The sequence below is a fragment of the Cadophora gregata genome (assembly GCF_030347475.1).
Source record: "Cadophora gregata isolate MNR1 chromosome Unknown scaffold_10, whole genome shotgun sequence".
Lineage (NCBI taxonomy): Eukaryota > Fungi > Ascomycota > Leotiomycetes > Helotiales > Ploettnerulaceae > Cadophora > Cadophora gregata.
The window spans coordinates 282,741-309,999 of record NW_026695933.1 but is presented as its reverse complement, the minus strand read 5'-3'; the positions used below and the strand labels follow the sequence as shown (position 1 = coordinate 309,999).

The 27,259-nt window shown below is 47.8% G+C and overlaps 9 protein-coding genes across 10 annotated transcripts; 5 read left to right on the top strand and 4 right to left on the bottom strand.

The window, feature by feature from the left end:
• Nucleotides 1-835: 835 nt before the first annotated feature.
• On the top strand, nucleotides 836-1,957 carry ONS95_001463 (uncharacterized protein; the record flags this gene model as incomplete). The annotated part of the gene is made up of 4 exons (XM_058494661.1): nucleotides 836-1,146; nucleotides 1,199-1,408; nucleotides 1,472-1,598; nucleotides 1,652-1,957. 4 exons carry the CDS (start codon nucleotides 836-838, stop codon nucleotides 1,955-1,957), a joined length of 954 nt encoding a protein of 317 aa, XP_058354968.1.
• A 354-nt stretch (nucleotides 1,958-2,311) lies between these two features.
• Nucleotides 2,312-3,487, top strand: ONS95_001462 (uncharacterized protein). The gene is made up of 2 exons (XM_058494660.1): nucleotides 2,312-3,050; nucleotides 3,124-3,487. Exon 1 carries the CDS (start codon nucleotides 2,395-2,397, stop codon nucleotides 3,043-3,045), a length of 651 nt encoding a protein of 216 aa, XP_058354967.1. The 5' UTR covers nucleotides 2,312-2,394; the 3' UTR covers nucleotides 3,046-3,050; nucleotides 3,124-3,487.
• A 615-nt stretch (nucleotides 3,488-4,102) lies between these two features.
• Nucleotides 4,103-5,345, bottom strand: ONS95_001461 (uncharacterized protein; the record flags this gene model as incomplete). The annotated part of the gene is made up of 5 exons (XM_058494659.1): nucleotides 4,103-4,535; nucleotides 4,621-4,627; nucleotides 4,752-4,887; nucleotides 4,941-5,004; nucleotides 5,056-5,345. 5 exons carry the CDS (start codon nucleotides 5,343-5,345, stop codon nucleotides 4,103-4,105), a joined length of 930 nt encoding a protein of 309 aa, XP_058354966.1.
• A 93-nt stretch (nucleotides 5,346-5,438) lies between these two features.
• ONS95_001460 (uncharacterized protein) lies at nucleotides 5,439-7,859 on the top strand. The gene is made up of 6 exons (XM_058494658.1): nucleotides 5,439-6,332; nucleotides 6,394-6,491; nucleotides 6,542-6,673; nucleotides 6,726-6,850; nucleotides 6,909-7,307; nucleotides 7,367-7,859. The coding sequence occupies exons 1-6, from the start codon at nucleotides 6,164-6,166 to the stop codon at nucleotides 7,782-7,784; spliced, it is 1,341 nt and encodes a 446-aa protein (XP_058354965.1). The 5' UTR covers nucleotides 5,439-6,163; the 3' UTR covers nucleotides 7,785-7,859.
• A 942-nt stretch (nucleotides 7,860-8,801) lies between these two features.
• ONS95_001459 (uncharacterized protein) lies at nucleotides 8,802-10,257 on the top strand. Its single transcript, XM_058494657.1, has 2 exons — nucleotides 8,802-9,641; nucleotides 9,695-10,257. The coding sequence occupies exons 1-2, from the start codon at nucleotides 9,399-9,401 to the stop codon at nucleotides 10,097-10,099; spliced, it is 648 nt and encodes a 215-aa protein (XP_058354964.1). The 5' UTR covers nucleotides 8,802-9,398; the 3' UTR covers nucleotides 10,100-10,257.
• Nucleotides 10,258-10,540: 283 nt separating this feature from the next.
• On the bottom strand, nucleotides 10,541-12,062 carry ONS95_001458 (uncharacterized protein). Of its 2 annotated transcripts, XM_058494656.1 has the most exons (3): nucleotides 11,442-12,062; nucleotides 11,043-11,388; nucleotides 10,541-10,990 (listed from the first exon to the last, which is right to left on the bottom strand). In XM_058494656.1, exons 1-3 carry the CDS (start codon nucleotides 11,911-11,913, stop codon nucleotides 10,714-10,716), a joined length of 1,095 nt encoding a protein of 364 aa, XP_058354963.1. In that variant the 5' UTR covers nucleotides 11,914-12,062; the 3' UTR covers nucleotides 10,541-10,713. The 2 variants fall into 2 exon arrangements, with proteins under 2 accessions (XP_058354963.1, XP_058354962.1); XM_058494655.1 differs by having other exon boundaries at nucleotides 10,541-11,388.
• A 2,027-nt stretch (nucleotides 12,063-14,089) lies between these two features.
• ONS95_001457 (uncharacterized protein) lies at nucleotides 14,090-16,987 on the bottom strand. The gene is made up of 5 exons (XM_058494654.1): nucleotides 15,782-16,987; nucleotides 15,383-15,717; nucleotides 14,891-15,308; nucleotides 14,688-14,789; nucleotides 14,090-14,529 (listed from the first exon to the last, which is right to left on the bottom strand). The coding sequence occupies exons 1-5, from the start codon at nucleotides 16,374-16,376 to the stop codon at nucleotides 14,345-14,347; spliced, it is 1,635 nt and encodes a 544-aa protein (XP_058354961.1). The 5' UTR covers nucleotides 16,377-16,987; the 3' UTR covers nucleotides 14,090-14,344.
• Nucleotides 16,988-17,271: 284 nt separating this feature from the next.
• Nucleotides 17,272-21,423, bottom strand: ONS95_001456 (uncharacterized protein). The gene is made up of 2 exons (XM_058494653.1): nucleotides 19,082-21,423; nucleotides 17,272-19,004 (listed from the first exon to the last, which is right to left on the bottom strand). Exons 1-2 carry the CDS (start codon nucleotides 20,493-20,495, stop codon nucleotides 17,689-17,691), a joined length of 2,730 nt encoding a protein of 909 aa, XP_058354960.1. The 5' UTR covers nucleotides 20,496-21,423; the 3' UTR covers nucleotides 17,272-17,688.
• An 840-nt stretch (nucleotides 21,424-22,263) lies between these two features.
• On the top strand, nucleotides 22,264-25,855 carry ONS95_001455 (uncharacterized protein). The gene is made up of 3 exons (XM_058494652.1): nucleotides 22,264-24,142; nucleotides 24,192-24,543; nucleotides 24,594-25,855. Exons 1-3 carry the CDS (start codon nucleotides 23,516-23,518, stop codon nucleotides 25,676-25,678), a joined length of 2,064 nt encoding a protein of 687 aa, XP_058354959.1. The 5' UTR covers nucleotides 22,264-23,515; the 3' UTR covers nucleotides 25,679-25,855.
• Nucleotides 25,856-27,259: the final 1,404 nt, after the last annotated feature.

Genomic DNA, 27,259 nt, shown 5'->3' with positions numbered 1-27,259 from the left:
ATTCAGCTCACCGGTGACAAGGGGGGGGACCTTTTGACATTCAATGCTCGTGCGGTCAATTGGCGCGGGGCGTCTGCAGACTGGAGACAATGCACTTCCCTCGAAGTAGAACAGAAGTAGTCCAATGGTGCCGATCATCGTACGATCCGAAGAATCAGCAGCAAAGATAACAAGGTAATTGCTGAGTTTTCCTGGCATATTTCTTCAAGGTGGCTGGGAGTCCGGTATGTTGATGTGTTGTGTTACCCGACGGACTGGGCTTGTTGAAATCTCTCACTTCTCACATTCAATTTCAAATTCAAATCCAAAGAAACTGCAACCCTCTTATCATGTTTTCCAGGGGTTAATCCGGATGAAGTGCCTTTGAACACACGCGTCGGGTCATGCACGTGCCACTCCAAGCCGCTGTCAATTTCAGATAGAGCACGATGGGTCCTCCGCCATCCAAGCACAACGCCTACAGACCAATGAACTTTATCAAGCACTTTAACAGGTGGTTATTTCGTTCTGGTGGCTTGCGGGATCACGGTTCCTTCCCGACGTTGGTTCTTCCACAACCAATCGTCCGCACGCAGGTTTAGCGAGATTTTGCAACTTAAAGGATTCGCTAGGATGTCAGGATAGCATCCCACCCGGCTTGAGCAAGAGCTGCATACAACTTCACAAGGCTATTTCTTACCCATAAAACTTATGACTAGACCATGTTGAACTGCCATGGCCTTTGACGGATATCGTACCCCGCAATCAGCCATATCCTTTATATCTTCTCTATCAACTTCAGGTTTTTCTAAACATTTTTGATACTCATCAAAGATCATCTTGTTTGTCATTGAGCATGGCTTTCAAGTCGCGACCGGTTCTACAAGATCCTGGGTACAGTTCGGTGCGGGATATCTGTTCTTCTCTTGGATACAACTCAGAAACCAAGACCGACCGACACTTCAAAATCTTGAGCACGAAGACTTCGAAGCATCGTAAGAGGTTTGTGGAATTGTGTCCGAAATTGACGGAGTTCCCTCTTTCAAACGTCGCACCGGAAGTTCAGGCTTGTGCATTACAATTCTTGGAACAGCACCGCCACTTGTTCCAGGACTCTAGCGAGGCTCGCGCTTCACAGTGGCCGACATATCCTGCAGACACAACAAAGTAACAATTTATCTTCATCTCATTGTAATTAATCTAGGCTCATTGGTGGTAGGATACTTTCTGGAATTGCTACACTGATGTGTGCTCAAGAATACGTCCGATTGAAAAACGCTAGAGACAAAGGGATGGAAAAGGCTAACAAAGAAGCTGACATTGACCCGCCTTTCGTCGTTGACCCGACTCCTTCAAGGTCGACATCAAGCTTCGCAGGTGGAAGCGCGCCTCTAAAGAATGGTGGATCAATGTTTGATGGCCCTTCAATGTAAGCCTTTACACTAATAACGCTGCGGCTTGTTCAGTTGTGTTAGCTGACGTCGCTGGAAAGCTGCGAGAGTGGCAGTGATGACGAACAAGACGTGGAAGAATTGCAGAGGAACATTGACATACATCTTGATTATGTGTATCCTCTAAACCATTCGATAGATGGAAAAGCAAGTGGTTGGCTGTTTACCGTAGGTCGTTGCCTAACCTGGTGTCTTTGCATCACTAACAGCCTTTTACACAGTCCGAAAAATGTCCCGACGACGTCGAGCCCTTTGCATTCCGATACCTCCACGAAAACAACCTCTACAACTCGAAAGCCGAGAACATCGATGCAATCCACAAGTTCACAAAAGCTTTAAAGCAACATCTTCATGTCTCATGTGAGCCTGCGAAGGATCACAAGGTCTTCAAGAGGTGTGAGCAGCTTGTGCAGCGGGCTGCTCGGAGATGGGACGTAGGTGGGTACGGAATACTAACGAAGAAAAACGGCATAATGAAGAAGACGCCACTGTTTGAGCACGCCTGGATGCACCATCGTAAAAGGTAGATTGATGAAATGAACTCTGGGGTTACGGATGGTTTGCTCGAAATCCCGCCTCCTTATCAATCACAGCCATTTATACCCTTCGAACTAACTGATATGGTGAGCAAAAAGCGGGTACGTATTCTGGATTCTAATTTCCTCGCATATAAGTACAACATGGCTGATGTGTTACTTTGTCTCAGCTGGCTGAGGACACTGGGGGCATTCACTCGCCACGAAACCCGAAAGAGGCGCCATCCCAGCGAATGTCAAGTGAAATCTCGACAGAATCGCAGTTCGCTGCTCCAACCCACCCTCACCAGTCCCAGGAATCTTCGTACTCTCAACCAAATAGTACCAGAGCTCCAGAAGCAATGATGGTCAATCCACCGCTAGAACCACTCAAGCAGCAGACCAATCATGGCCAACATGCATCATCTAGTTCATCCTCTTCAGCAGTAATGACAGATACGTCGTGGGACATTGAACCACTCACAATGTCTCCCAATACACTTCCAGCTGACATAACCTCGCCTTCTCTACGTCAGCAATCGATATGTACTAGTTTCGACGCCTTCGGGCTCGCTGGATCCCACTACTATGCTCCTTACCATGTCGACTCGCCACCGCCATTGAAGACTGAGCCGCTTTCCCCATCTGCAAGCAGCGCAGAGGTGTTGCACGATGGATTGCCAGGCGCAGCCCAATCTGCCACCTTCAATGCAGACACCCCTGTCCCTGAAAAGGCTAAGCTATACTTCGCCATCGAGAACTCTAAAGGCGTGCCTGATACGGCACCTTCGAACCTGGTATCTGGCCCTACCTTCCGAGACTCTTCGCTTGCTGCTTTCTTCGAACTCGTTGCAAGGCGATCAAATAAACCTTCATCGTCACTTAGCCACATCACTTTCCGATACACATGGATTAACCAGAACACTGTCATCGTCAATCGACATCTTAGCGAAGAAGCATGGAGAGATATTAAGGAAGATGTTGCGGAGTTCTTTCTTATGTCGCGGGACGAAGATAGTGCTCGTCGACGCTTTCATATCTGGGTAAGGGCTGGTGATACGACAAAAGCTGGGAAGAACACTTCAAGAGATGATATTTAAATTTGGTAGGGGCATTCTGGGACACCTTTTCTGACCTTTCGGGTTTTTTCGTACTCTTTAATAATTGCTGAGTGTTAGGAGTGTCGTACTGTCTCGTAGTATATAAAAACTTCTGTCTCCTTGGAACTTAAGCTCCCGAAATGCTGACTAAGAAAGCGTGAGGTCCATCAAATCCACCAGGTCCAATGTTGGTCAAGTGTTCTTAAGGGTGCGTGCGATCTGTTTTACTAGCACGGCATTCCAAGACCTTGGTAAGTAGATCTTACAATATAAAAAGATAATACTACGGCAACATATACTGTCTTGCGGAAAATAAGCTCATATTAAGATGATTCATTCATAGAGGGACATAAACAGATGGCTTTGAAGGCTGATAAAATGACTTTTGTAATAATAAATAAACATGCCCAATGGACGAATATAAATTTGGCGTTAATTGTTATGAACAAATATATGAAATTAAGCTTCCTACGATTTTTGAGCAATTTCTATGTTGTATGTGTGATGTCAAGTTAAGATAGTACTACATGATTGGCCACGCCAAAGGTCCGGAGAAATACATGGTTGCTCCAGAGCAGTTCCAGACCGGATTCCCCTTTATGAAGGAATGGCTTTTTTCTCTATAGATGAGGCGTCTTATTTTCTTTGTTTACTTTGTATCTGACCTACAATACTCGTTTTGGCTCCTCGTCTTGGTTCTGTAATCTAAAGATCGCTTTACAGGTTTTACATCGTTGCAGAATTCATGCTAAAGATCGAGATTGCCCCAATTTTCCCCAAATTTCGTTCATTGATATACCTAGGTAATCGAATCATAAAAGGTACTCAAGATTTTAGAAGAGCAGGTATCATTATCTTCACCGAGTTGATGCGTAGTAAATATTACAGATATCATTGAAAATACTGCCACAATGTTGTCAAGTTCAAAAACTTTGTAGGCTTGGCAAGGCTTCAAGGTCCGCCAACTATCTCATTGCGCTTAATTCTTTCAAACTGATACGTTTCTCCCGCCACTTTCATGCACCGAACAAAGTCCAAAGATGGTCTCAACTGAGCACTAAAGCTCTTTATACAAGCCACCAACAAGAAGTGACCGATCTTGGGCGGTCGACGGAGCTTCATACATATTATTCTTCCGGTCATACCAGTCCAACACATTCGTCATGTTTCCATCCCCGTCAACGAAATCCAGATCATCACTGGGCCGCAGGAAGTAAGTCGTCGAGTAGCGATCGACGTCTGGGAGAGGAAGGACACGATGCACAGCTGATTTGAGTCGATCGTTGGTCAGGAATCGTAGGACGTCGGCAACGTTCACAATGGCACATCCGGGGCGTGGCTCGACAAATTCCCATTCTAGGTCGGGGTTTCCCTTGTTTTCTGGGGAGAAGACTTGCAGACCCCATTGGGGTGCGAAGACGAGTGTGAGTGTGCCATAGTCGGTGTGTACGTTGTGGCCAACGTTCTCTCCTGTTGGATCCATGGGGACACTGAGTGATGTATGGTTAGCCGTCGTCTTTAACAGGCTTGAATTGCTTATGGCATGAATGCCTCTTTGAATATGGTAGGACTCACTGAACCACTGTCAGTGAATGAGCCAAAAATGCGAGGAGATATGATGCTAACCTAGTGAAGGAATGCCAAAGCGCTTTTGGAAGGGCTGTTGTTTCGATGGAAGTTGTTGAGACTTTGAGCTCCTCGCATACCCAGAGCATTGGATATTCGGTCGAGAAGTACATGTGTTATATAGTGGCACTGGCTTTGAAATCGAGCAAAAGACTCGTAGTTGTCTTCCACAACTTTTGGCAAGCCCCATCTGCCTGCGAGTTCGAAGCTGCCAGTCTGATCATAGTTCAGCAAGAGCTTTTCATTTTTATGCCATCATCACAGCTTACCTTTAGAACCTCCCAGCCATCTCGGCCTCCATGTGTTCCAGCTTGAGATCCGATAGGTTTATATCTGCGTTATGACCAATTAGGACTGAGTTGTTGTCGTTCCGCTCATCCTTACCCATGAGATGCCATGCTTATGGCCAATTCTTTGAGCTTCACTTCTGTAGGCTGAGCAAACCATTCTTTCATTGCAGACGACAATTCTGCAAATGTCTCCAGCATCCTGGCAGAGTACTGGTCAGAGATATCCAGGTAGAAAAATCCATCCTTCTCGCATGAAGATATCAGTTTCTTAATCTGCTGTGGGTCTCGGTCAAGTAGTTTGGAGAAGACGACTGTGTCAAGCTGAGCGATGGGCTCATATCGCTCCGTATTGCCGTCGTCACTTATTGAAATAGCTCCTGGCATTTTGAAGATTTGTAAGATGTGAAAGGAAAATCCTAAGGAAGTTCGTTAACAACGTTAGCACTTTAGATGGTTTGGAAATAGAGCAACCTAACTCGCCCATATAAGCTTGCTTAGAGTAGTAGAGCAAAATGCACTTGTATCTCCTTGGCGTAAGGCGGGGGAAAAATCCAAGGGATCACAATGGCCTGACACCAGGTAACATCCCAGGGCTGAGTTGTTGCATAACAATAGAACTGCCTGGTCTTGTACGACCTCTGTCTCTCGTAATTCTTCCAACAAATATGCACGGCTTGCAGAACTTCACTGCATGACACAAATCAGGCAGGTGGATAAGAAACCCTTGGCATCAAGCCAGCGTCGTGATGTTGGACCGAGATCTCACCTGTGCCACATGTATCCAACGTGGGGATCAGAAAGCCAACGGACCGATTCTAAAACCCGTGCGTCAGCAGTTATATTAAATTTGACACCAGAAACGAAGCTGTCTGCGTCTGCGGCACGATCCGAGAACTCCACCGACCAGCCTCCTTCAAGAATGCTTCATACATGCACCGACGTTCTAGTGTAACCATCTACGAGAATTCTCCGGCTCACCTTCACCGGCTCGAGTCCAGTCAGACCTTGGATCTAGCTACTTTACACGCCTTCGCATTAATTGTTCCGGCGGTCAGACCTACGAATCCTCGAAGTCAGGACCGAGGAGTGACTCATATCGTCTCTCAATAATTGATTCCAGCGCTTCACGACTCGTTTTTTGGCCCAGCTCCCTTCATTCTTGAAACAAACTACACACTTGGGTACTACACACACCTTTCAAGATGGGCCGCAGGAACTTGGGGCTTGAAATTGACGGTGAAAATAATGTTGGCCTCGAAGACCACAATGGAGAAGATGCGACCCACGTAGAAAATTTACCACCTCGCGATCGTGGGAGAGCAGCTTGGACGTGTTTGACAGCAGTCTCAGTAATATCTATGATCACATGGGGTATGATTATACGATTTGCATCTTTGAATATGAATGGCCTGCTCACTGCACATTATCACAGGCTTCGGTGCCAGTCAGGGAATATTCCGCGAGCATTACTTCAAGAGTGGGCCATTCAAGGGCAACCAACTCGTCGCCTCAATTGGTCTTCTCGTGGTCGTAAGTTCTCTCATACTGCTGTACACTGTGCGCATATTAACAAAACGTAGGGGATCTTACAATCTCTTTCGCCATTCACACTCAAGCTCATCACTACATATCCAAATGTCCGATTCTACATGATGTGGGCGGGCATGGTCTTGGTCGTCGCATCCTCTCTTGGCGCCGCTTTCGCCGCCACAGTGAGACTTTAACTTTAACATTTCCAGAGAAAAGATTGCTAACACAGTCAAGGCAGTGCAAGTCATCATGACACAAGGTCTGATGTACGGGATTTCAAGTAGTTTTCTCTTTGCTCCCTGCATAAGTTTCGTGGATGAGTGGTTTCTTGAGCGACGCGGACTTGCCAACGGTATATTGTGAGTGATTCAAAACCGAGGCCTCTTCCAGTGGCTGTGATAATTGCTGACCTTCCAGCTTTGCTGCACCCAATATTGCGTCGGCAGTCCTATCGCCCATTTATTCGGTTCTGTTGGACAGATTCGGACCCCGCAAGACACTCATTGGGTGGGCAGTATTCTCCGGTGTAGTACTCCCGCTTGCTATACTCTGCGTGCGGCCTCGACGTGTATCCACAGGCCGGGCGGAGACCACTTCAGCAGATACAAAAGCATCATCCCTAAAGCTATTCAAAAAGCCTCTACTGTGGCTTTTCGTACTATCCATGGCCTTACAAAGCTTGGCGAATAATATTCCAGCGAACTACCTCCCTAGTTATGCTACGGACTTGGGTGTCTCCTCGAGCAACGCAGCGCTATTGGTCACATACCTGTCATTATCAGGTGTTGTGGGCCAACCTCTGGCAGGAGCTTTAACGTAAGTCACCGTTCTCAGACACTGTCCTTGCCGAGAAAGATACTGATAACTATAACTAGAGATGCGATAGGACCTCGAATACCGCTACTGCTCAGCACTCTAGTCAGTACATTTGCAGTCCTTGTTGTCTGGGGACTAGGTAGACAGTACTGGACAATGATCATCGTATCACTGCTATTCGGTGGCTTTGCATTTAGTTTCATGGTTCTCCGCAGCCATATGGCAGCTCTTGTGGTAGATGACAAAGATAATCAAGCCGATGAGCTACTGGTTTCAGGACTTCTCCTTATGACAAGAGGACTCGTGGGAGTTGCTTCAGGGTATGTAGCTGCGGCGATATTACAAAACACTGAGGAAATGGGCGTGCAGCCGGGGTATGGCGCTGGCAAGTGGCGGACTTTCATCATTTATCAAGGTGCTGTGATGGCGGCATCCACGATAGGTGTGATGGGTATGTTGAGAAAGAGGAAAGCTTGAAAATCAATTGTAATCTGTAAATCACGACTTGAGGTACATCAAAATATCAATAACTCAAAGGATAATTTAAAGGAATTACACTTCTTATTCTGCATGACTGTAAGCCAATTTCAAGCCGTTTGTGAAGTGAAATGGGCAACGCTGTTTACTATTTACATCATTCATCATAAATACTTCTTTGAAGTGTAACTGATCCAATAACTTACAAAACACGGTTTACCTTCGCTCTAAAGACTGTTGGATTTAGATTATCCAACCACGCCATTAGAATGAACATTTCTCTATGTCTATCTATCTGACATTCTTCTTAATAGAATCCGATTCTTCCCGCTCTCACAAGTGTCACATTGGGCAAAAATTTACAGTCTTGCCAATTTGGGCATGCTTTACGCGTTCGTAATAATCTAGATCACCAAAGAGTCAGACCGGTAGGATGTCAGATATGCAGTGCCTATGACCCTGTCATATTATCAGTCTTCCTGATCATCCCAATGCAACAGTATTCTGTTCATTCTTCCGAGACTCATCTCTGGTAACGGCGGACTTGAAAATTATTCCGTTGGAAGGATCCGTGCTTCGATGTTCCAAATGCAGCGTGAAGCAGCAAAACGTGGCGCTCAGATCTGATTGACAGTCCACCCTTAAAGACGTCTTGCTTATCATTTACGTATGTATTGTAACATTCTTCGTAAAAGACCGAATGAGGAGGAGTAGTTGACTCGGTGTCGATAATATGAGTAGATAAACCGAAAAGAGTCGTGGCACGTAACATTTCAATCTGCACGACATACCTATCTCATGCATGTCTCGGTTGTCGGATTCGAGCGGTTAAGAGGGTTTACGTTCGTGTTGCCTCGGGGATGCCGGGAGGAGATGTGACGTGCATGATCTCGCATGTGCATAATCTATTTATTTACCCGGTTTGTGACGGGCATGATCCCGCGCACAAGTTTCTGATAAGTGTGGGGGTTAGATCTTCAAATTTGAAGTCGATATAGGCATCTATTAGAATAGAATCGCGTAATCGGAGCGCTGACAGGTTTAGGAAGGTAGATGGTGTTGACAATCCATCAGCTTACGTGGAGAGACCAGGTGTAACGGACGAATGCAGGATTGATGCTTGTATGCATACTGTCGGTGCCGACAAAGGCACCGTCAGACCGTGTATCGTGGTGGAACTTCGGATCGTGATTCACTCCGATTATGCTCGCATGTGAGTCAATAACACAATGCGGCCATGAGACTCGTGTGAGTAGACGAGGAGCGCGCTCTGAGGGTGTGGGACTGGAAGATGGATCGCAGAATCGAATCTTGGCCGTGAGATGGGATGTCACCGGCGGAGACATACGCTCACAAGCTGCATTCGACGCTCGAAGGAGTCTGTAGGAATCGGTATGATGTTACGCTACAACTCGGTGAGAGCCGTCGACCGTCAGCTCTCGGACGAGAAGGTGTATCTGCGGCTCCGTGCATGATCTTGTCGTCCACTTTTAATCACCCGAAGGTATGGTACCGTAGTGATTGCCACGCAGAGCTCCTTCATTCCACTATCACAATACTCCACAATTCACAATCTCGTCATTCACGTTCACGATTTCGACATCAACAATCACAATGCCGAACACACGATTATCAACTGAGACGGGTGAAGATAAATTCGAGCATCTAGTCCTCGCTCTGAAAGACACGCTTGGATCATCAGGCTTGACATCCGATGATGTTGACTTGGATAGCCTCACAAGCTTGATGCAAGAATATGAAAGCAATGAGGATGAATGGGCACGTTTTGCTCTTTCTGATCTGAGCAAAGGCTACACGAGAAATTTGGTTGATGAAGGGAATGGGAAAAGCAATTTGGTGAATACATAGAACATCGCCTTTTTCCACGAAGATATGCTAACTCTTGTCAGCTGATCCTTGTCTGGACACCCGGAAAAGGAAGTCCCATCCACAACCACAGCAACGCGCACTGCCTCATGAAGATCCTGCGAGGCGAGCTCACAGAAACACGATACGAGTTTCCCAAGCATGGTTCAGAAACAGAAGAGGAGCAGTCTATGAAAATGATAGCGGAAAGGACCTACGCCGAAAATCATGTCGCGTACATGAGCGATGACCTGGGTGTTCACAAAGTGTGGAACAAGAGTGAGAACTTGGCTGTTTCTCTGCACTTGTACACGCCTCCCAATATCGTGAAAAATGGCTGCTACGTCTATGAAGAAAAGACTGGGAAGGAAACACATATTAGGAGATGTGAGTATCATTCGATGCATGGGAAGTTGGTTAGTGGCGAATATGGGAAGCCCCTGTTGTAGTGAGTAAGTGGGGTGTTGAGTTGGAATCTCCTGGCGCCAGGGGCGGACTTCGCTTAATGATTGACACCTCGCATTTGTTTAGATATAAGACATGAATGATGGGAAAGTTGGAAATAGAATTAAATTCTTACTTTGCCAGTGTTTCATTGACGTTGGATGCAAAGCTCGCTTATCATTCGCTTCCAGTTGTTGACATCGCTTGCCGCACGACGTCATAGATGCAGCAGATGACGTGCTTGGTACCAGCCTAGATGGGGGCATATAAAAAGAGTCGTGCCAAGCAAGTAGAGAGTATACAAGCCATTTTGATTGATACGATATTCTTGCAATAAGAATTTTAGCCAATGTCGATCCCATTTGCGCCGACAGATAATTTGCACAAGCAGGATCCATTCATCATACGTTCAAGAAAAATGGAAAGGTATGATATATGCAAAATCTCTTGGATTCTAGCAAAGCCAATTGAATGACCAGAACGAAAATAAAAGTATATACAAAGGTATTTCCCCCACCCCATCTATTTCTCGCCAGCTCAAAAATATATACAATTCGAAGTGTTTGCGCAGTGCCTGCATTTTTCCTCTTCTCTATCCACTCTTCTAATAAACAGACTCTTAGAAGTGAAGAGTGGCACCAGCGGTAGCAGTGACAGCAGCCTCGACATTGTCAGAGCCAAGAAGAGTGTACTTGTAAGGAACAGTCTTCAAAGTACCAGCTTTAACACTGTTTGTTCCAGAGCCAAGATCAACGTCATTGACGGTGGCGAAACCGACGGTCTTGGAGTCAGCGGACTCAATGGATTTGGAGGTGCCAGAGAAGACTGAGGACTCTACAAGGACCTGGGCGCCCATACGGGTGTTGAGGCCGGTGGAGCAGGTCTCAGAGACTTGGCTAGGTCGGACGGTTAATTTTGGTACGATGGGGGAGGAGAACAAAGACTTACTTGAAGATGTGAGCAGTTCCGAAACGGATGGATGGGCCACGGGAGTTGATGTTCTTGAAATGGTTGTTGGCGTAGGTAACAATCAAGTGTCCGGTATCCTCAGCACCGTTGGAGTCAGAGTGGCCGACAAGGGATGCCTTGAAGTGATCATGCAGGAAGGTATTCGAGATGGTGATGTAGTCGGATGCGTGGGTGACATCGAGGAGTCCATCGTAGAAGTCCTTGCCGTGGTCTCGATCAGAGGAGAGATCCAAGTGGTCGACCCAGACATTGGATGCGGCTTGGATACCAACAGCATCACCAGCCGATGCGAGAACTTTAGATATCTTCAAGTTACGGAGGATAACTGTCCGATTATCAGGACATGGTTCCTGAACAATGATTGGGGAAAAGACATACCGTTAGAGACCTTGATGACACGTAACCCAACACCAACAATGCTGGAGCCGGCCGCTCCTGCAATTGTGGTATCTGCGGTAACCTTTATGACAGTGTTACCAGTGATGGCGCCAGACACCAAGCAGACCGCGGGAACATTTTGAGTTGCGCAAGCAGTGAGCTCCGCGAGACTTTTGACAGTTGTGACAGCAGCACATCCACCTCCTGTGGTTCCGCCGTTCTGGGTAGCGAATCCGATATCACAAGCATCACTGATGGATCTATTTGCTGAACTAGGAGCTGGAGCACTCGAGTTGGACGAGGATGATCCACCGATTTTGGTTGTACTCCTCTTGGGACTACACGTGGGACCAGGGAGATCTGCACCAAAACTCTCGGTAGCGACCTCACCCGGGCACCTACCACCCTGTGGAACCGCATTGACGGCAGATGCCATCAAGGCGAAAGTAGAAAGGGCGTTTGTAAACTTCATCTTGAGTAATATATCTGATTTGTGGGGTGGAGAGAAGGGATAGTTGGAATAAGATGAAAAGATTGAAGCTTCCGGAGCCTACAAGTTTGAAATGTGCAAAGAATTTTGCGCGTTTGAAGATAGAACGTGAAGTTAGGACAACGAGAAGGAGTTTGTCTGATGAATACAAGAAGGGCGCGGTATCAAGTTGGCTTTATATGATAAAGAAGGGCAGACCCCTGATTGACTTTCGTCCCATAAATTGGGATGGGCCGCAATAAACTCCAGAATCATCCCCCGCTTGTTTCAGAAAACGTGCGAAACGAAACATGGAAGCTTGTCCGTTCCCTGTTGGACCCAGCTTGCTCACTCATACGCTCTGGGGAATATCTGGGGCTTCATTTCAGTGCTGGGGTAATGTGGGCTTGCCGATATCTCACCCACGACCGCAGTCTCTCGGTACCAAACTTGCACAATGCTTTCAGCCTCTTGTCAGATTCCCTTGATAGTCTTGGGATCTTGAAAAAGAAAATAAGCACTTACAAGCACAATCCCTTGTCGATACTAAACACGCGTATATGTAGATGCACGTCCCCTTGTAAATTAAATCTGGGAGTCGGTTGTCACAAGAAAGTCTTGGCACTTTAATCGATCTGCATAAGCGAGTCGGCAACCACTCATGAACACGATTCGAGGTAGGGTTCTTCAACATCGTCCCAAGTACAGATACCCGCAATATATTTGAATTTATTGGCATCATCTCGATTTTGTGGGGATGTTAGATATATATTTCGCCCTTGTTGGCTCCCTTGTGACGAGTACAGCGGGTAGCATCCAGAACTCTAGACCAGGCACGCCATTAGATCGGTACCTTGGCCCACCGTGCTCGAACATCCGGAGACCCCTTGTCTAATGTGCATCTGATGACAATTGCCTGGATAACTGAAATATCAAGAGTTGATCATTGACCGTCGTGTATTGCTATATCTAAATCAGTCAGAACAGAAATGAATTACCAACTCGAGCATAAGGACCTTGGCCCAGCTGAAAAGTAGCAGCACTAACCAAAATACTGTCATCTACAAACTCTGTTTCCTAGGAACTTCATGATATCTCTAAGTTGACACGTGGGTATCGTAACCCTTTTATTAAGTTTGCTAGCTTTCGTATCGTCGTTGATTTGCGTAAAACAAGCAACCCCTTCCTCCAAGTCATTAACATAATACGTTCATGTTCACGTGACCGTCATCCAACAGCTCTAACTTTTCTTCCAAAGCTAAATAATCCTTCGCCATCTTCTGCAGGACCTGAGCTTGATGATTACTCTTTATTCCACAAATCACCATGACCCTTTCAAGGCCGCACCTCATCCTCACCGCTCTTTTGCCTGTGTAACGACGCAACGCCTCTAGAGCGTTATATCGAGTACAAGAGCAAGATTTGGAGAGAAAGAGTATAGTATTGAATAGCCCTATTACGAAGGAAATAAAGAATACAAAGAGAACTCCGTCTGAAGTGAGGGAAGCTGTCCGAGTGCGGCCTACCAGATAGCTCAATCTCAACCTGCCATTACAGCCCGAAACCAGCCAGAAAACAGCCAAGAAATAGCCAATCAGCAAAAAGGATCTTGAACTTCGAGAATACCAAATTTAAACTTTAATGCCAGAAACTTTCGAAGGATTTTTTTTTTACCTAAGCGCAGAATACTATACCATGCAATGTTGTCCGCGAGAATTGCGATACTATCCCCTCAACTGCCGAAAACACACTTTTCCAGGGCACGGCGCTGAAGCGAGGCCCTAAGGCTGCCTGCAACAACGAGTTTCAGCGTTCTTCGCTTAATTACAGGGTCGCGCTACAGGTGCATTTGATACGGCAGTTGAGGGGACACTATGTGAGTTAATGCCTAGCACGAATTTCAACCCTCATAGCTGAACAAACAACACATACTGGAAAGAATCTGACCCAACTTAAATTAATTATGACTTTACCATCCATCCGTCCATCCATACACAATTACCGACATCTAAGCTGGTCAGCTGTTCCGTCACAGCCCAACGCAGGCGGGCTTCCTCACGAAGTTACAGTACTAAGCGAGCGTGACATGAATGTCACAGCGCCTGCACACGCAACTGTGTCGTGGGAACAAACAAAAAGTGTCACGCAAGCAATAGACCGCCGAAACAGAAAAACTAACACCACCTCGACGGCATAAGAGATAAGAATAGTCGCTGCGCGACGACTCTTCTCGACATGTTTTACTGAACAGAATATTAGATATTTTCTTAATTTTCGCAAAATCTTGCGCAATGTGCGGATATATCACCAATTCTCACACCACGGCATGCATCATTTCATATCCTCAACCTCTCAAACCACCCTACACGGACATCATCATCCCCCTTAACAAAACCCCCCCTCTTCCCTCGCCTCCCGGGAATAATACCCACTCCTACCGCTCCTTAAACTGCAACATCAGACTCCCCAAGCCAATCGTGAAATAATCTTCCGACTTCTCCAGCAACGTATTACCATTCTCGCCCGGCGCGAACGAGACGTCGAATTTCGAGACGAGCAGTGCAGTGACAGTGCGGAGTTCCATGAGGGCGAGGTTCTTGCCGATGCAGCCGTAGCGGCCTGGTGGGGTTTGTTAGTGTGTGTAGAAGTTGAGATGAGAGCAGGTGGGAGCAGGTGAACAGAGTGAGAGGAACGAGAGAAACGGGAAGAACGAGAGGAACGAGAGGAGTTGAGGGAGGAGGGGTCGGGAGGTATAAAACGACAAAGGGAAAACATACCAACTGAGAAGGGAGCATAAGCTGATTTGTTGATAATGAGGTCCGAGTCTGCAGCCCAGCGCTCTGGCAGGAACTCAAGGGGTTGTTTCCAAGCTTTTGGCGCTGTAAAAATATCAGTATCTTATCACCAATTCACATAACACATAATATTCATAAAACGATGGAAGATAGACGCTCAAGAAACAGAGAATGAAACAACTCACATCTCCCTACCGTCCACAACGGCACCGACACAACCGTCTCCCCCGGAACTCTCACCTCCCCAATCTGGACCCCCTCCTTCGGCGTCAACCTACTCACACCCCCCGGAACAGGCGGATGCAGCCTCAAAGTCTCATTAATAACACCATTCAAATACTCCGCATTCTGCAACTCCTTGTTATCGAAGGAGCCATCCTGTCTATGCAGCGGCTGGAGTTCCTTGCGGAGGTTCTGCACGATGGCAGGCGAGTGCGCGAGGTGGTAGAAGAGGTAGGTGAGCGTTGCGGCCGTGGTGTCTGAGCCGGCTACGATGATGAGGCGGGCGTCGCCGACGAGCCACATGTGTTCTTTGAAGGGGTCGGATGTCATGGGGTCTGCTTCGAGGAGCCAGGACATGATGTCGCGTTCTTCCATTTTCATCTGTGTTTGGTCGTTTTAGCGCTCGCTTATCCTGAAAACCTCCTGGGTAGAAATCAGTTAAAAAGTATACTTACAGCTTTCCTCTTCTCGGCATGCTCTTCGCAATACGCCAACCACCTATTATAGCCAGCTCCTGCTCCAGGAATCTTCATCATAATCATCATCAGCCACGGCATAGGCGAGAAAATCCCCAGAGGTCTCTGTCCCTCATGTAGAAGCTTAATCGCATTATGCTTCTCCCCGGTCTTCAGCATATCAAAGGACTGACCGAATGCAAGTTCGCCCATAACATCGAAGGAGTAGTAATTGAACCAGAGACTTGAGTCAAGGGGTTTGCCGCCAAAGGATTTCAGCTGATCAACGAGCACATTTGCAAATGAAACAACACGGGATTCGTAGCTGTCGATTGCTAGGGAAGTCAACGTCAGTACATTTTCGGACTCTGATCTCGCAGGAAAGGACGAGAAACACACCTTTCATACTAAACCCCTTATCCCACACCCTCCTCCTCTTATCATGCGTCGCCCTATCCCGACACTGATGCAAACTCACAAGCGGAATCCCCATATCATACCACGCACTCTTCGTACACGTACTCCTACTCCCCATAATGGCCTCCACCGCCTCGGGATCCACAATACTCAACTCGGTAGGCCCAATCCGCACATAATCCCCATACGTAGCATGCCACCTATCCAACCTCTTATAATTGTCAAATCCACCCAGTTGTAAAACGTGCCAGAATTTCGAGAGTTTGGCGAGTGGTGGGCCGGGGAAGGAGCGCAGACGGTGGAAGAAGGCGCGGTAGATGAGCATGCTGGTGAAGAGGGAGGTGAGGTAGGTGGTGAGGAGGAGGAGGGTGGTTAGACATGCTTGGGGGAGAGGAAGGGAGGCGAGCCGGGTGAGGCCGTAGGTTAGGGCGAGGGGGAGGAGGATGGAGAGTTGGGCGAGGCGGACGGCGGTGGTGTGGTGTTCGCCGTGGATGAAGTAGAGGTTGTGGGAGAGGAGGCCGAGAGCAGAGGAGGCGAGGAGGGGGACGCCTAGGTTTGCGGGGAGAGAGATAGCCATGATTGCGGAGGAGATCTCAACTCCCAGTCTCAAAGTATGTGAAGAGGTAATGAGAATGTGTGCAGCTCTGGATCTGTTCAGTAGCAGACTTCCTCAAACCCAAAGTCCAGTACGATGCGAATACACAGCCCTCTCAACACAAGAACAAAAAAAGCTCTCAAGTGTAAAGAAGAAGAAGAAGATCTTCCAACTCAAAGACCACAAGAAAACAAAGAACAAAATCAAAAAGGTGCCAGAGCTAATAAACACCCAGAGCTACATCTTAGCTCTTAAACCAGCAACAACCATCCCAGATTACCGTCAACCGTGGCACTTTACGGCTCATGAAAACTCAAATCGCTGTATTCTCATTGGACATACCTCTTAAGAATGGACGTCGCAGGGCCCTGCAGACACACATCCGACGCGGGGTCATGGGGTAGCGGGGTAGGTAAGGTAGTTTCCAAGCGCTTGTTAGTGACCCTCAGAAGAGGTTAACGCCGTTAGGTAGTTACCGCCGGCGACTTCGCGTAATGGATTAGCGTTGCTGCGAACAATACCTGGTAAACGAGAGCTTTGTCTTGTTATTTCCGATTCTACGAGCCGGCTCTTCTCGTAACGCACACTGGTACTCTAAACGCAGATATGTAAGTGGTTTGTTGGAAAACTCAATCTCATATTAGGCCCGATCCGCTCTCCGCAAAATCGAATCTTCACATCGCAAAAGGAAATCCAGTTATGTCAATCCCGGTTGCGCCATAGTTTGACTAGCCTAACTAGCTAGTGAGGGGCAGCAAGCCAACCGAGGACTTTCGGCAAATAGGTGACAACACGGAAAGGGATGTTGTCTTCAGCATGATTAGGCGAGCGACCCCCTGAAAGTCAAATACAGACGCGCAATCAACAAGAGGAGCCACTTGGCGATCAGATGCGCAACAGAGAAAACGACAAATTAGCTTGACGAGATCCTTCAATCAGCCCTTAATATTCTTAATAGAAGCTCTTCCACTCGTTGTAGAGCCGACCTCACCATCAACCCGCCTCTGATTCAAAGTAGCTTTGCAACTGTGCGAGTATACAGCAACACATACATTAATCCGGCGGAACATCCAGCAATCCGAGAAGTAAAAAGCAAGCCAATCAATTATGGCCAGAGTCCGCCACATCGCGCTCGAGTGTCTTCAATCCAGTCCGACAATGTACTTCATCACGATCTCCCTCACCAGCATGTGATTCACTCTCTCATATCCACCAGTGTCAATCGTCCGAATTCTATCAAGCAACATGCGAAAATAGGAGCCATCCAATAGATTTGTAAGGGATCAGACGACACCTAGTTCTTGCTATACTTGCCACTGTTGAAGCGGTCGAACAAGCTGATCTTGACTCCGCCTCCCCTGGAAGAGCCGGGAGCAACGGACGATGATCTCGAGCTGTTGGCAACAGAGAATCTTGAACCTGTTGGACCACCTGGTGGACCCCAATCTTCACCAAAGGAGCTGTCATTGCCAGTTGGGCTTGTGTCGACCAGATGTTTGGCAGGAGTGACGAATTTGCTGAGACGAGAACGAGAGGAGTTGCTAGCCTCGGCATAAGCTAGCAAGGTACCGAAAGAAGCGTCAAGAATGGGTATGGCAGCTTCGGATATGGATATGTTCTTGGCTTGCTCCGGGGTGATCTCAACTGGGATGACGGGATGATTAATCCGTCGAGGAGGGCCGATGTTTCCAAACCTGTCAGTGCATTTACTTCGCATCTCCAACTCCTCAATGTAGTCTTGACCCTTCATGGTCACGAAACGTCTCTGACCTTGGTAGAACCAATCCTCATGCTCCTTCAATTTGGTTGCGGACTGCTCTTGAGCAGTGAGTTGTGAGGCTTCCCCAATGAGCTTCCGATTCTCCTCGGAGATAGGGTTCCACTTGTGACTGAAGTCTGGGGGGAGACCATTAGGATAGTACTTCATCATAGCTTCCTGGGCAGTAAGAGTGTCGTATATAGCGGTTGAAGGATAGCTCCGGTTCTCGATCAGCAATGGAGGTCCTCCCATTGAGTTAGCATTTCCATAGCTCGAAATCGTAGCTTTTGGTAGATTGGTGGACATCAACGACTTAGACTTGGCTCCTCCGACTGGAACACTGGCTTGCTGAGTCTGAGATGCTGACTGAAGAGCTCCAACCTGACCCATACCGGGAGGGAACGCGCTTCGACGTGGTGGCCCAGCGGTCAACGGCTGAGGATATCCTGGTGGGCGAGCAGGTACGAAAGCTGGTTGAGAAGCTGTGTTATTGAAAGCTGCCAGCAGGGGATTTGCTCGGGGGGTCACCAGACCAGGTGGCGGAAACTGGTAGCTACGATTCAGCTCGCCGGTTCCACCAGTATTCATGCTTGCGATCAGCTTGTCCAAAGAACTTTCATCACTGGGTGCTGCAGGCTTCTGATCTCGAACAGCAATATCATATGGGGTGAGAGTGGATGAGCCATTGGCAGGCTTTCCCTTGAGCGACAGCTCTGCCAATCTCGTACGACAAGCTTCTTGCATAGGATTTTCGAACTTCGAGAGTCGTTGGAGAGTCTGCATCCTATCCATGCCCTGGAGTGATTCTTGGTAGCTGTTCGAACGACGACGAGAATCATCATCGAGTAGTTCTGTGAGCATAATGTCAGTAAAGTGTCCACGCCAGGAGTTATGATAGCCAGAAGATCATGGAAGGGGGAGAGCTCACCTCGGACGGAGTATGGGTTGCGATTCTCATCACCCGCAGTCGTAATCTTGAAAAGGGGCTTGGGTTCTTCATCGTACGAAGAGTTCTCGTACGAGAACTTGGTCTGGATGTTGAGCTGCTGTGCCAAAGACTTCTCCTCTCGCTCCGTTAGTTCGCGCAGACCACCATCAACTCTACCGTAATCAGACTGGCCATAATCAGAAGCAGGCTCCGCCATTTGACCTGATATCGACCTAGACATTGTAGAACCCGAAGATTGACTTCCTGCAGATGAAGGCATGATGCTGGCCGGATTGCGACCCAATTGCTGGGCATATTGCATCGAATTGGACATATTGAGGGGAGGAGGAGGACCACGCTGTTGGCCATAGAAGCCACCGTCAAATTGTCGTGACTGCATCATAGACAATGGCACGGGTCGGCGATTGGCACCTTCGCGTTGGATCCTATTTGGAGCACTGAATTGAGGTACGGCGGATGGGTCGACGCGAGAACCAACGGTGGTGTAGGCAACTGGCTTGGGATCTAGTGGTATAGGCTCTGGTGAGGAAGTCAATGATGGCCCCTTTGGCATTTCGGGGTCCCAATCGACCGAATCGAACACGTCGTCGAGAACAAGGTCCTTTCCCTTGTTGGCCATCATGTTTGCGTTCAATTGGGCAAGAACGGCTTCGGTGCGGTCTTTCGTGGATTGAGTATCCGATCGGTCAAGATCATCAAATGTGCTCCAATCGTCCTGGGACAGGGCAGGCCGGATTTGGAAGGGTTGGAAGCCGCCCTGGGCAACACGAGGTGTGGGGTCGTCGTCGATGTACTCCGAGCCTCCGAAGGACACAGTAGAATCGTAACCAGCCTGTGTAGGTGTGGTATAGTATCCAGGCGGGTAACCTTGGTCGGAAGGACTATAGGAAATTCCAATGGAGCTGTAGACGAGGGGAGTCTGAACCTCGAACGACTGGCCGGAACCTTGCTGGAATTCACCTTCAGAATCAACAACGCTGGATTGCGAGTCCACCTCAACAATAGCCTTCCCTTTTCCCTTGTGACCAAGTGTCGCCACGCGTTCGTGTGACAAGGAGTGTGCAGTCGCAGACTCAGTGGTGTCGCTGGATAGGGGCTCAAGAGAAGAAAGAGGAGGGGATTTGGAGAGGGCGTAAGTCAATAGAGGGGTACTGGCACGGGTAGGCGCGCTTGACGCGGGGTTGCTGGTCACCTCGTCTTCACCCTCGTTATCAGCAGATACCGAGCCCGACAGATCAAGACGCTGCCACTTTGAAGCCTTCTTTTTCTTCTTGAGGATCACCCTAGCCGGACCAAAGGATTCTGCTATAGAAGCATCCGCCATGGTGTCACTGTATTCGTCAGAAACGAGGCGCATGCGGGAGGTGGTTGTATGTCGCGGACGAGTAGTCATGGTAGCTTCAGCGAATGTGAGAGGACGCGAAGCTGACTGTGTATGCGAGGTGAAGGGTTCGAGTTTGCTTGAGACTGCAAGGCCAACGTCGATTTCGTCTTGAAGAGATTGTTTGCGCACAAAGAGCACGGGCTCTGCGGTGTTGTCGTCGATGTCGTCTTCAGGTGGTGGGGAGACGATGTTGATGTGAGAATGAGCGCTGCTTCTCCTACGATTATTTCGAATGAAGGGAAATACAAATCTCGAGCCAGCTGATAACAAGACAAAAAGTCAACAAAAGAAAGTTTGCGCGAAACAAAACAAAGCAGCAGGGAAGGCACAGTCTGGCAGATTCGAAGCAAACTCACAAGCAAACGCGCCCTGCTGCTTCCCCAACATTGCGGTGGGAGCAAAGCGACAAAGCGACAAAGCGACAAAGCGAAAGGGAAGTGAACGTATGCGATTCAATTGTAGATGGGTATTATACGTATGGGCATGTGGTATGTATTGCCTTGTGCGACTTGACAGCAGCTGGACAAATTGGGAGGGAGCTTCGAAGTCGCAGAATTATCAGACGAAATCATCTGGTGGGGTAGATAGAGGTGGCAATGAACTTGAGGCAATTGACAATAGCAATAGGAGAAACTTCAATATAGGAGAGTTGGGTTAAAGTGACGCGTTCTGTTTTAGCATTTGTTGTAAATAAACCTGCGTTGGCGAGAAAGGGGCCATCGTTGGAGCTACCACTAAATGGTATTGCCTTTGCACCATTACCAGATACTGCACAACATACAACCGCTGAGGTCGTGAAGATTCGTTGTAGCTGTGCAAGAAAATTCACTTCGAGCTCAAGCATATTAGTTCGAGCAATGCTGCAACTTACCCGACAGGTGAAGGTTTGTAGATCGACAGCTGCTCTGCTGCTGGTGGGCAGGTCGATCCACCGACGATGCGCCCGCCAGAAAGCTCCTTGACTCCCAAAGGCCCTAAAAACCTCTACAGGGTGTGCAAAAAATTCTCAAAGAATGTGTGGAAGCACCAAGATCAGTATGCCATCCATCTTAGCACGTGTGCTCTCTTACACCTCGAGATTCTGCAGACAGGCGAGTGGCAGCTGGTTTGGCCAAATGGACGTGTAGCTCTCAGTGTCATGCAGATCAAACACCCTCGACTGGAATTCGTGAAGGCACGAATGGTGTCTTTGATAAGCAGAACAGAGGAGAAACAGCATGCTTTGAATAAATATGACGTAGGTAGGATATTCTCAGAGCCGTTGTTTGCAACTGCAGGCAGGACAATTCCCGATTGCACTCTCCTGGCCGTGCATATCTCAGCGCTGAAGAAAGAGTATATATCAATAGCAGTATATGGTACAGATGTTCGCAGGAAAATGTTAAAGCAAATAACAAATTAGATGGTGAATTGAATAGCATCAGAAATCGTGACTAAGTCGATGCCAAACGTCACGTGAATGGGTACCAGGTTCATGGCTTAAGGTAAGGGACACTCCACGACCATGAAGTGAAGGTAGCGACAGGTGAATTGACAGGTGAGAGAAAAAAATAATACTGCACCCTGACACAAATGCCATGCAGGGTGCTACTTTCCTTGACCGCCTGTGATGGCTAGTAGTGAGGGAGAGGAGCAATTCCTTTGAGCGATGTCCCGTCGTCAAAGACAGGACAGGACCCATTGTTCTCACGTTTGGGGTTGGCTGGTGAATATGTCAGCACGCCCCGGAGCCCTGAAACCTTCCCCCTCAACTTCTGAGATCCTCACCTATCTCCAAACATCATCAACCCCGAAGCACATCCTTGGATCCACAAACAATTGCTTCAGCTGTACAGGTATCCTGTCTTTCATTCTCAAATACCCGTTTCCTTGCCATCTTAAGCGACAATCTCAAGATCGAGTCTCTCCTGCATTCTATTTTTATCTCTGATCCACGTTGTTGTTTCCCCACAGGATCAAAGCTTAAGTTCAGATCTGTTCAAAGCTTCAGACTTCATTCCCAGCAGAGATGAGCAGCGCTCAAACCGACGCACAGAAGATCCGGGGAAGTGTGCTTTGTTCTCCCAGATCCTCGACAATCAAAAGCCACGGTCTACGCCACAGAAAGCAATGTCTAACTTCCAGACCCAACTCGGAAATGCATCCTCCCGATCACTGACAGAAGCAGGTACCATGTACGAAGAAGGTTATCGTACATCAAATAAGCTCATTATAATCGGCAGTTGAGCTGGAAAGATGTCAGGATGTTTACTCTTTGTCTCGGTCAAATAATTTCTTGACCCCATCCGGAATGGCTTCACCCGAGAGACTCGAGTATCCGCTCTACCTCCAAAGAGCTCGTCGCCGAAGTCTGGAACGCGGGCAATTGGCATCCGGACAACTTGACAGCCTTCGCCATCGGTACGGGTCTTTGACTCGACCAAAATAGTTTCCTGTCTGCCACCTGTCTATCAGTCGGATCAAAACATCAATTCTTCCGGGTCGATCCATCCCGCCATCTGTCGTTTCTCTTATCTGAACAGTGCACCCTACCTCCACCTACCCAAACAAAAAATCCAACCTTATCCCAAAATCCCTCATGTTATTCGATTCACGAAACAATATCGCCGCGATCTCGACTCATCTCACGTTTCAAGAGTCACGTTTTCGGACCGTGGTGGGATCCTGGTCTCCTCGATTCGCTGCAGCTTGCTGTTTCAAACGCCAAGCTGCCTCGGCAGTGTCACAACCCCACGGCTGTGACCACATCTAAACACCCAGACACGGACTTGAGGCCATCCAATGGATTCGGACTAGATATGGTGTTGTCTTAACTGATGAGTTATTGGTCTGGAGGATAATCTCGTGGGATTTGTGATGGATGACTGTGAGGGGCCTGATTGGGCGGCGGTTTGACGGCACCTCGTCTTGATGCATGTTTGACAAGATGGTGCTGGAGGCGAGATACACTAGCTCGACTGCTGCAGCACGGGTACCTGTTTGGAACGAAGCTTGACACTTGATCTTCCGGGAGCCCCAGAGGTTTTGGGATGGGTCGCCGTTTTGGCTTCTCTGGTTCAGATCAGTGGGAAGTATATCTACATCTCTACCCCTCTACTAACCTTACTCGTCACCCTCGCACTTTCGTCAGGCCTCGAAGGTCCCGGTCCAGGTCGACCATAGGCTTGAAGTCTAGTCCCTTCAATCAACTTGATATGGGGGTTCACGGAATGCTTCAGCGGAGGGGTAGACGGTGGTTGTGGGAGCGTGCTGATGAAGATGGGGATGGAATTGACGATGGAGATGCCGGTGGTTCATCGGGTCCTGGACCTGGACCTGGAGCTGGCACCGGGCCAGGCCCTGGACCGGCCAACAATAACAATAACAACAACAAAGACAAAGGACCTGGAAAACCGCCAGGTCCACCAGGCCAAGCAGCCAAGACTACAATTGATACGACTTCCACGACTTCCACGACTTCGACGACTTCCCAGGAAACCACAACGACGACGTCGAGCACATCTACGACCAGTTCGCAGGAAGTAGCTACCACTACGAGTACTACATCTCAAGAACCACCTACGACCACTTCCTCGAGCGAATCGACAACATCCACGACTTTTGTTCTCCTGACATCAAGTACCCCACTCCGTACTAGCACTTTCTCGCTATCTCAGGTATGTTTGCCCATGAACATGCCAGTACGCTCTTACTAACTACCAGAAGACTTCTTTTCCATTCTTTCCTCCAGTGGCAACCTTCTCCCTTGTGTCAACTTCAGTGTTCTCGACACCACTGTTGGCGAGTACTATACCATTCTCAACGCTTTCCCAAGCATCAGTGCCACCAACCTTCGCCCCTGTGATCTTCACCCCTCCACCATCATCATCTCCTCCGACTCAATCTCAGAGCAATGGCAATGCCTATTTACCGACGGTGCTATCGACCTTTTCATCAAGATCCTCAAGCATTTCTTCGGCATCTCCTTCGCGCCCAGCTATGAGTGCGGCCTATGGAATTTCGTCAGGAGATTCGGCACCAACTGCCACAGTGATCGGAATTGGTGTGTCCATTGGAGGTATGTTAACCTAAGCCCAATACGGAATCATGTCTCACATGTCGTGACAGTTATCACGGTTCTTATCTCCGGACTTCTACTTTTTTTCTTACGCCGGCGGTGGAAACATCAAGCATATCTTACCCGTCGCACAACAGCATCCACTTCCCAATCATTCTGGGACAGAGTATCTGGACTGCCACCGAACCTTGACAAGAAACCACTTCCACCCATCATCAAGGCTTCGCCCTATACGCAAGACTTCAACTCATACTCGCCATTGTCACCGCTACCTGTGCAGAGAGAGTTTGACACGTCTTTCATCGATGAACATGTTGGCATGCCACCACCAGCCCTCTTCATCCCCCCAGTCATGACCAACGCAAGACCAGTCCCACCACCAATCATCACCAACCTAGCCTACTCCCCTCCCACTCAAGCTCAACAAGCACTCCGTCTCGAACCTACCACCACACAACCCTACGGCACAACAACCACCATCCGGACCGGCCCCCTCTCCCTCTCCTGGTTCCTCGGCAAACCCTCCAAGATCCCCATCCCCTCCCCCAACAGCCCCAAATTCATCCCTCCCACCGGCTACGGCCTCGGCCTCTCCAGCAGCAGCCAGGATCTCGAAAAACAAGCCATGGACAAACGAATCACCCAAATGGAATCCGACATGGACGAGCAAGAACAGCGCTGGGAATCCTCCCGCCGAGAAATGTCCCAACGTCAAAGCGGTCTCACAGAACCCAATCAAAACTCACTGAACCGCCAAACCCTCCAAAGCGAAGGCTGGGAAAGTGGCATCGGAGACGCAACGAGCGCTCGTTTCCTCAGCGGCCTAGGAAGTGAAACTACTGGCCGCGACTCCGTCACTATCCAAAATGCAAGGCTGGATTTCATCCAGCCGATTACAAGGGAGCAGATCATGCAGAGTGAGATGGGTATGGATGTCGAAGCTGAGATGAGGAGGGTGGAGCATGCAAAGCGCGCGAAATGGGAGAGTAGTCCGGATAGTTTGAATGAGTTGCCCAGGTGGAGAGATCCCGTGCTGAGTATTTTTGAGGAGGTTAGAGGGAGGACTTCGGGTGATAAGGAGAGGAGTGCTGATGATGGTGGACAGGGGCCGGTTAGTCCACGGCGGATTGTGTGAGGATGGACCAAAAGCCTTGGAGTAGAGCCGCAAACTGGCGGCACACTTTCTCTTCTTTCACTTCTTTCACCTCGTGATTTGGTGTTTTATCCAGACACGAGACTGTATACTATTTATCTACCTTCAGCATAAAAGCTCAATGCTGCGAATCATTCTCTGAATACCGAGCAATCTTGCATCCCATTGGAAGCTCTACTTTGTGCATGTGACGCTCTACTCTTCGACGATACAAAAACTGCAACTGCCTATCTCTACTTCTACACCTACGCCTGTATGAGATGAAACGTGTAGTGGAGCTGAGTAGGGAGGTGGGTATATTCAACGATGTCAGGCATGCGCCGTATTGTAACATGAACATGCCTCAAAATTCAAATCGAAGAAGAAAAAATGGATATTGCATTCTCTACAATTGCAGCCATCATAATAAATCAATCGATTCAAAAACAATCAATTCAACCCACCCAACCACCTTTCCATATCCATCAAGTACCTACACTTACAAGTAATCAATCACTCACTGTCACTTCCATGACGACAATGTATCCCCACGACCTGCCAACACCGAGTGAGCTCATATATTTTCACTCATTTATTAATAAAATATCCGGAGCTTCTCCTCCTCTCCCCTCTTCAACCAAATCAATAATGTCCCAAAACAGTAAAAGAACACCCCCCTTCTCGAGTAGCCCTGAAAAACGCCAAGACCCACTCACAAAATCCATCATAACCCCGCACCGAGATCCTTTCCCATGCCCCCAGACACCTAGAACAAAGACAATCACCCAACAGCCACTAAGATATTAAGCGACGCGCATACAAACCCTGCCACGCCTATCAATCTGTTAGAAATATGGGGATTGTAGGCGTAGACTTAGTACTGTAGGCCGTACTACTGAGTACGCTACCCCTTTATATAGGAGATTCTCTCTCTTTGTAGTAGCTCCTTATGTAACTGTAATTATAATATAGTAGTAATTCCAATTGATCGAAAAAGACCTTAAAACTTTATTTTTATTAAGATCTCTACTTTATTAACTCTTAGTGTATCTGCTACTACGTCACGATATTATCCTAATTAAAAGTACTAATTCCCTACGTCGCCGAAGCCTTAAAAGGTAAAACTCTACTAGAGTTCGATAACTTCTTTAAATAGGAGCTTAAGACTAAATAAGAGCTAGCTAGAGCTAGTGTTCTTTATTATATTCTTACTAAAGTTAGCGTGCCGAATAGTATTAATTAGTAGAATACTTACGCTAAGGAAAAGAAAGAAGCTTTTAAAATAGTTATTAACTTAATCTCTAAGCTTCTCTTTCCTAAGTATAGAGATATTATTAAACTAAACGACGTTAAGCCTCTCTGGGAAGCTATTTATACTAACAAAGGTAAAGTAGTTTAAAGGAGTCTTACCTTTGCTAATATAAGAGACGATTTCTTTAAGATAAAGTTTATCCCGGGAGAGGAAACACTTTAGAACTACATTATAAGGCTCTTACTCTTTAAAGTAAAGCTTAGTAGCGATAGTAAACCTCTTACTAATAAAGATATATATCTTAAGCTATTATAATTATTACTAGCGTCTAG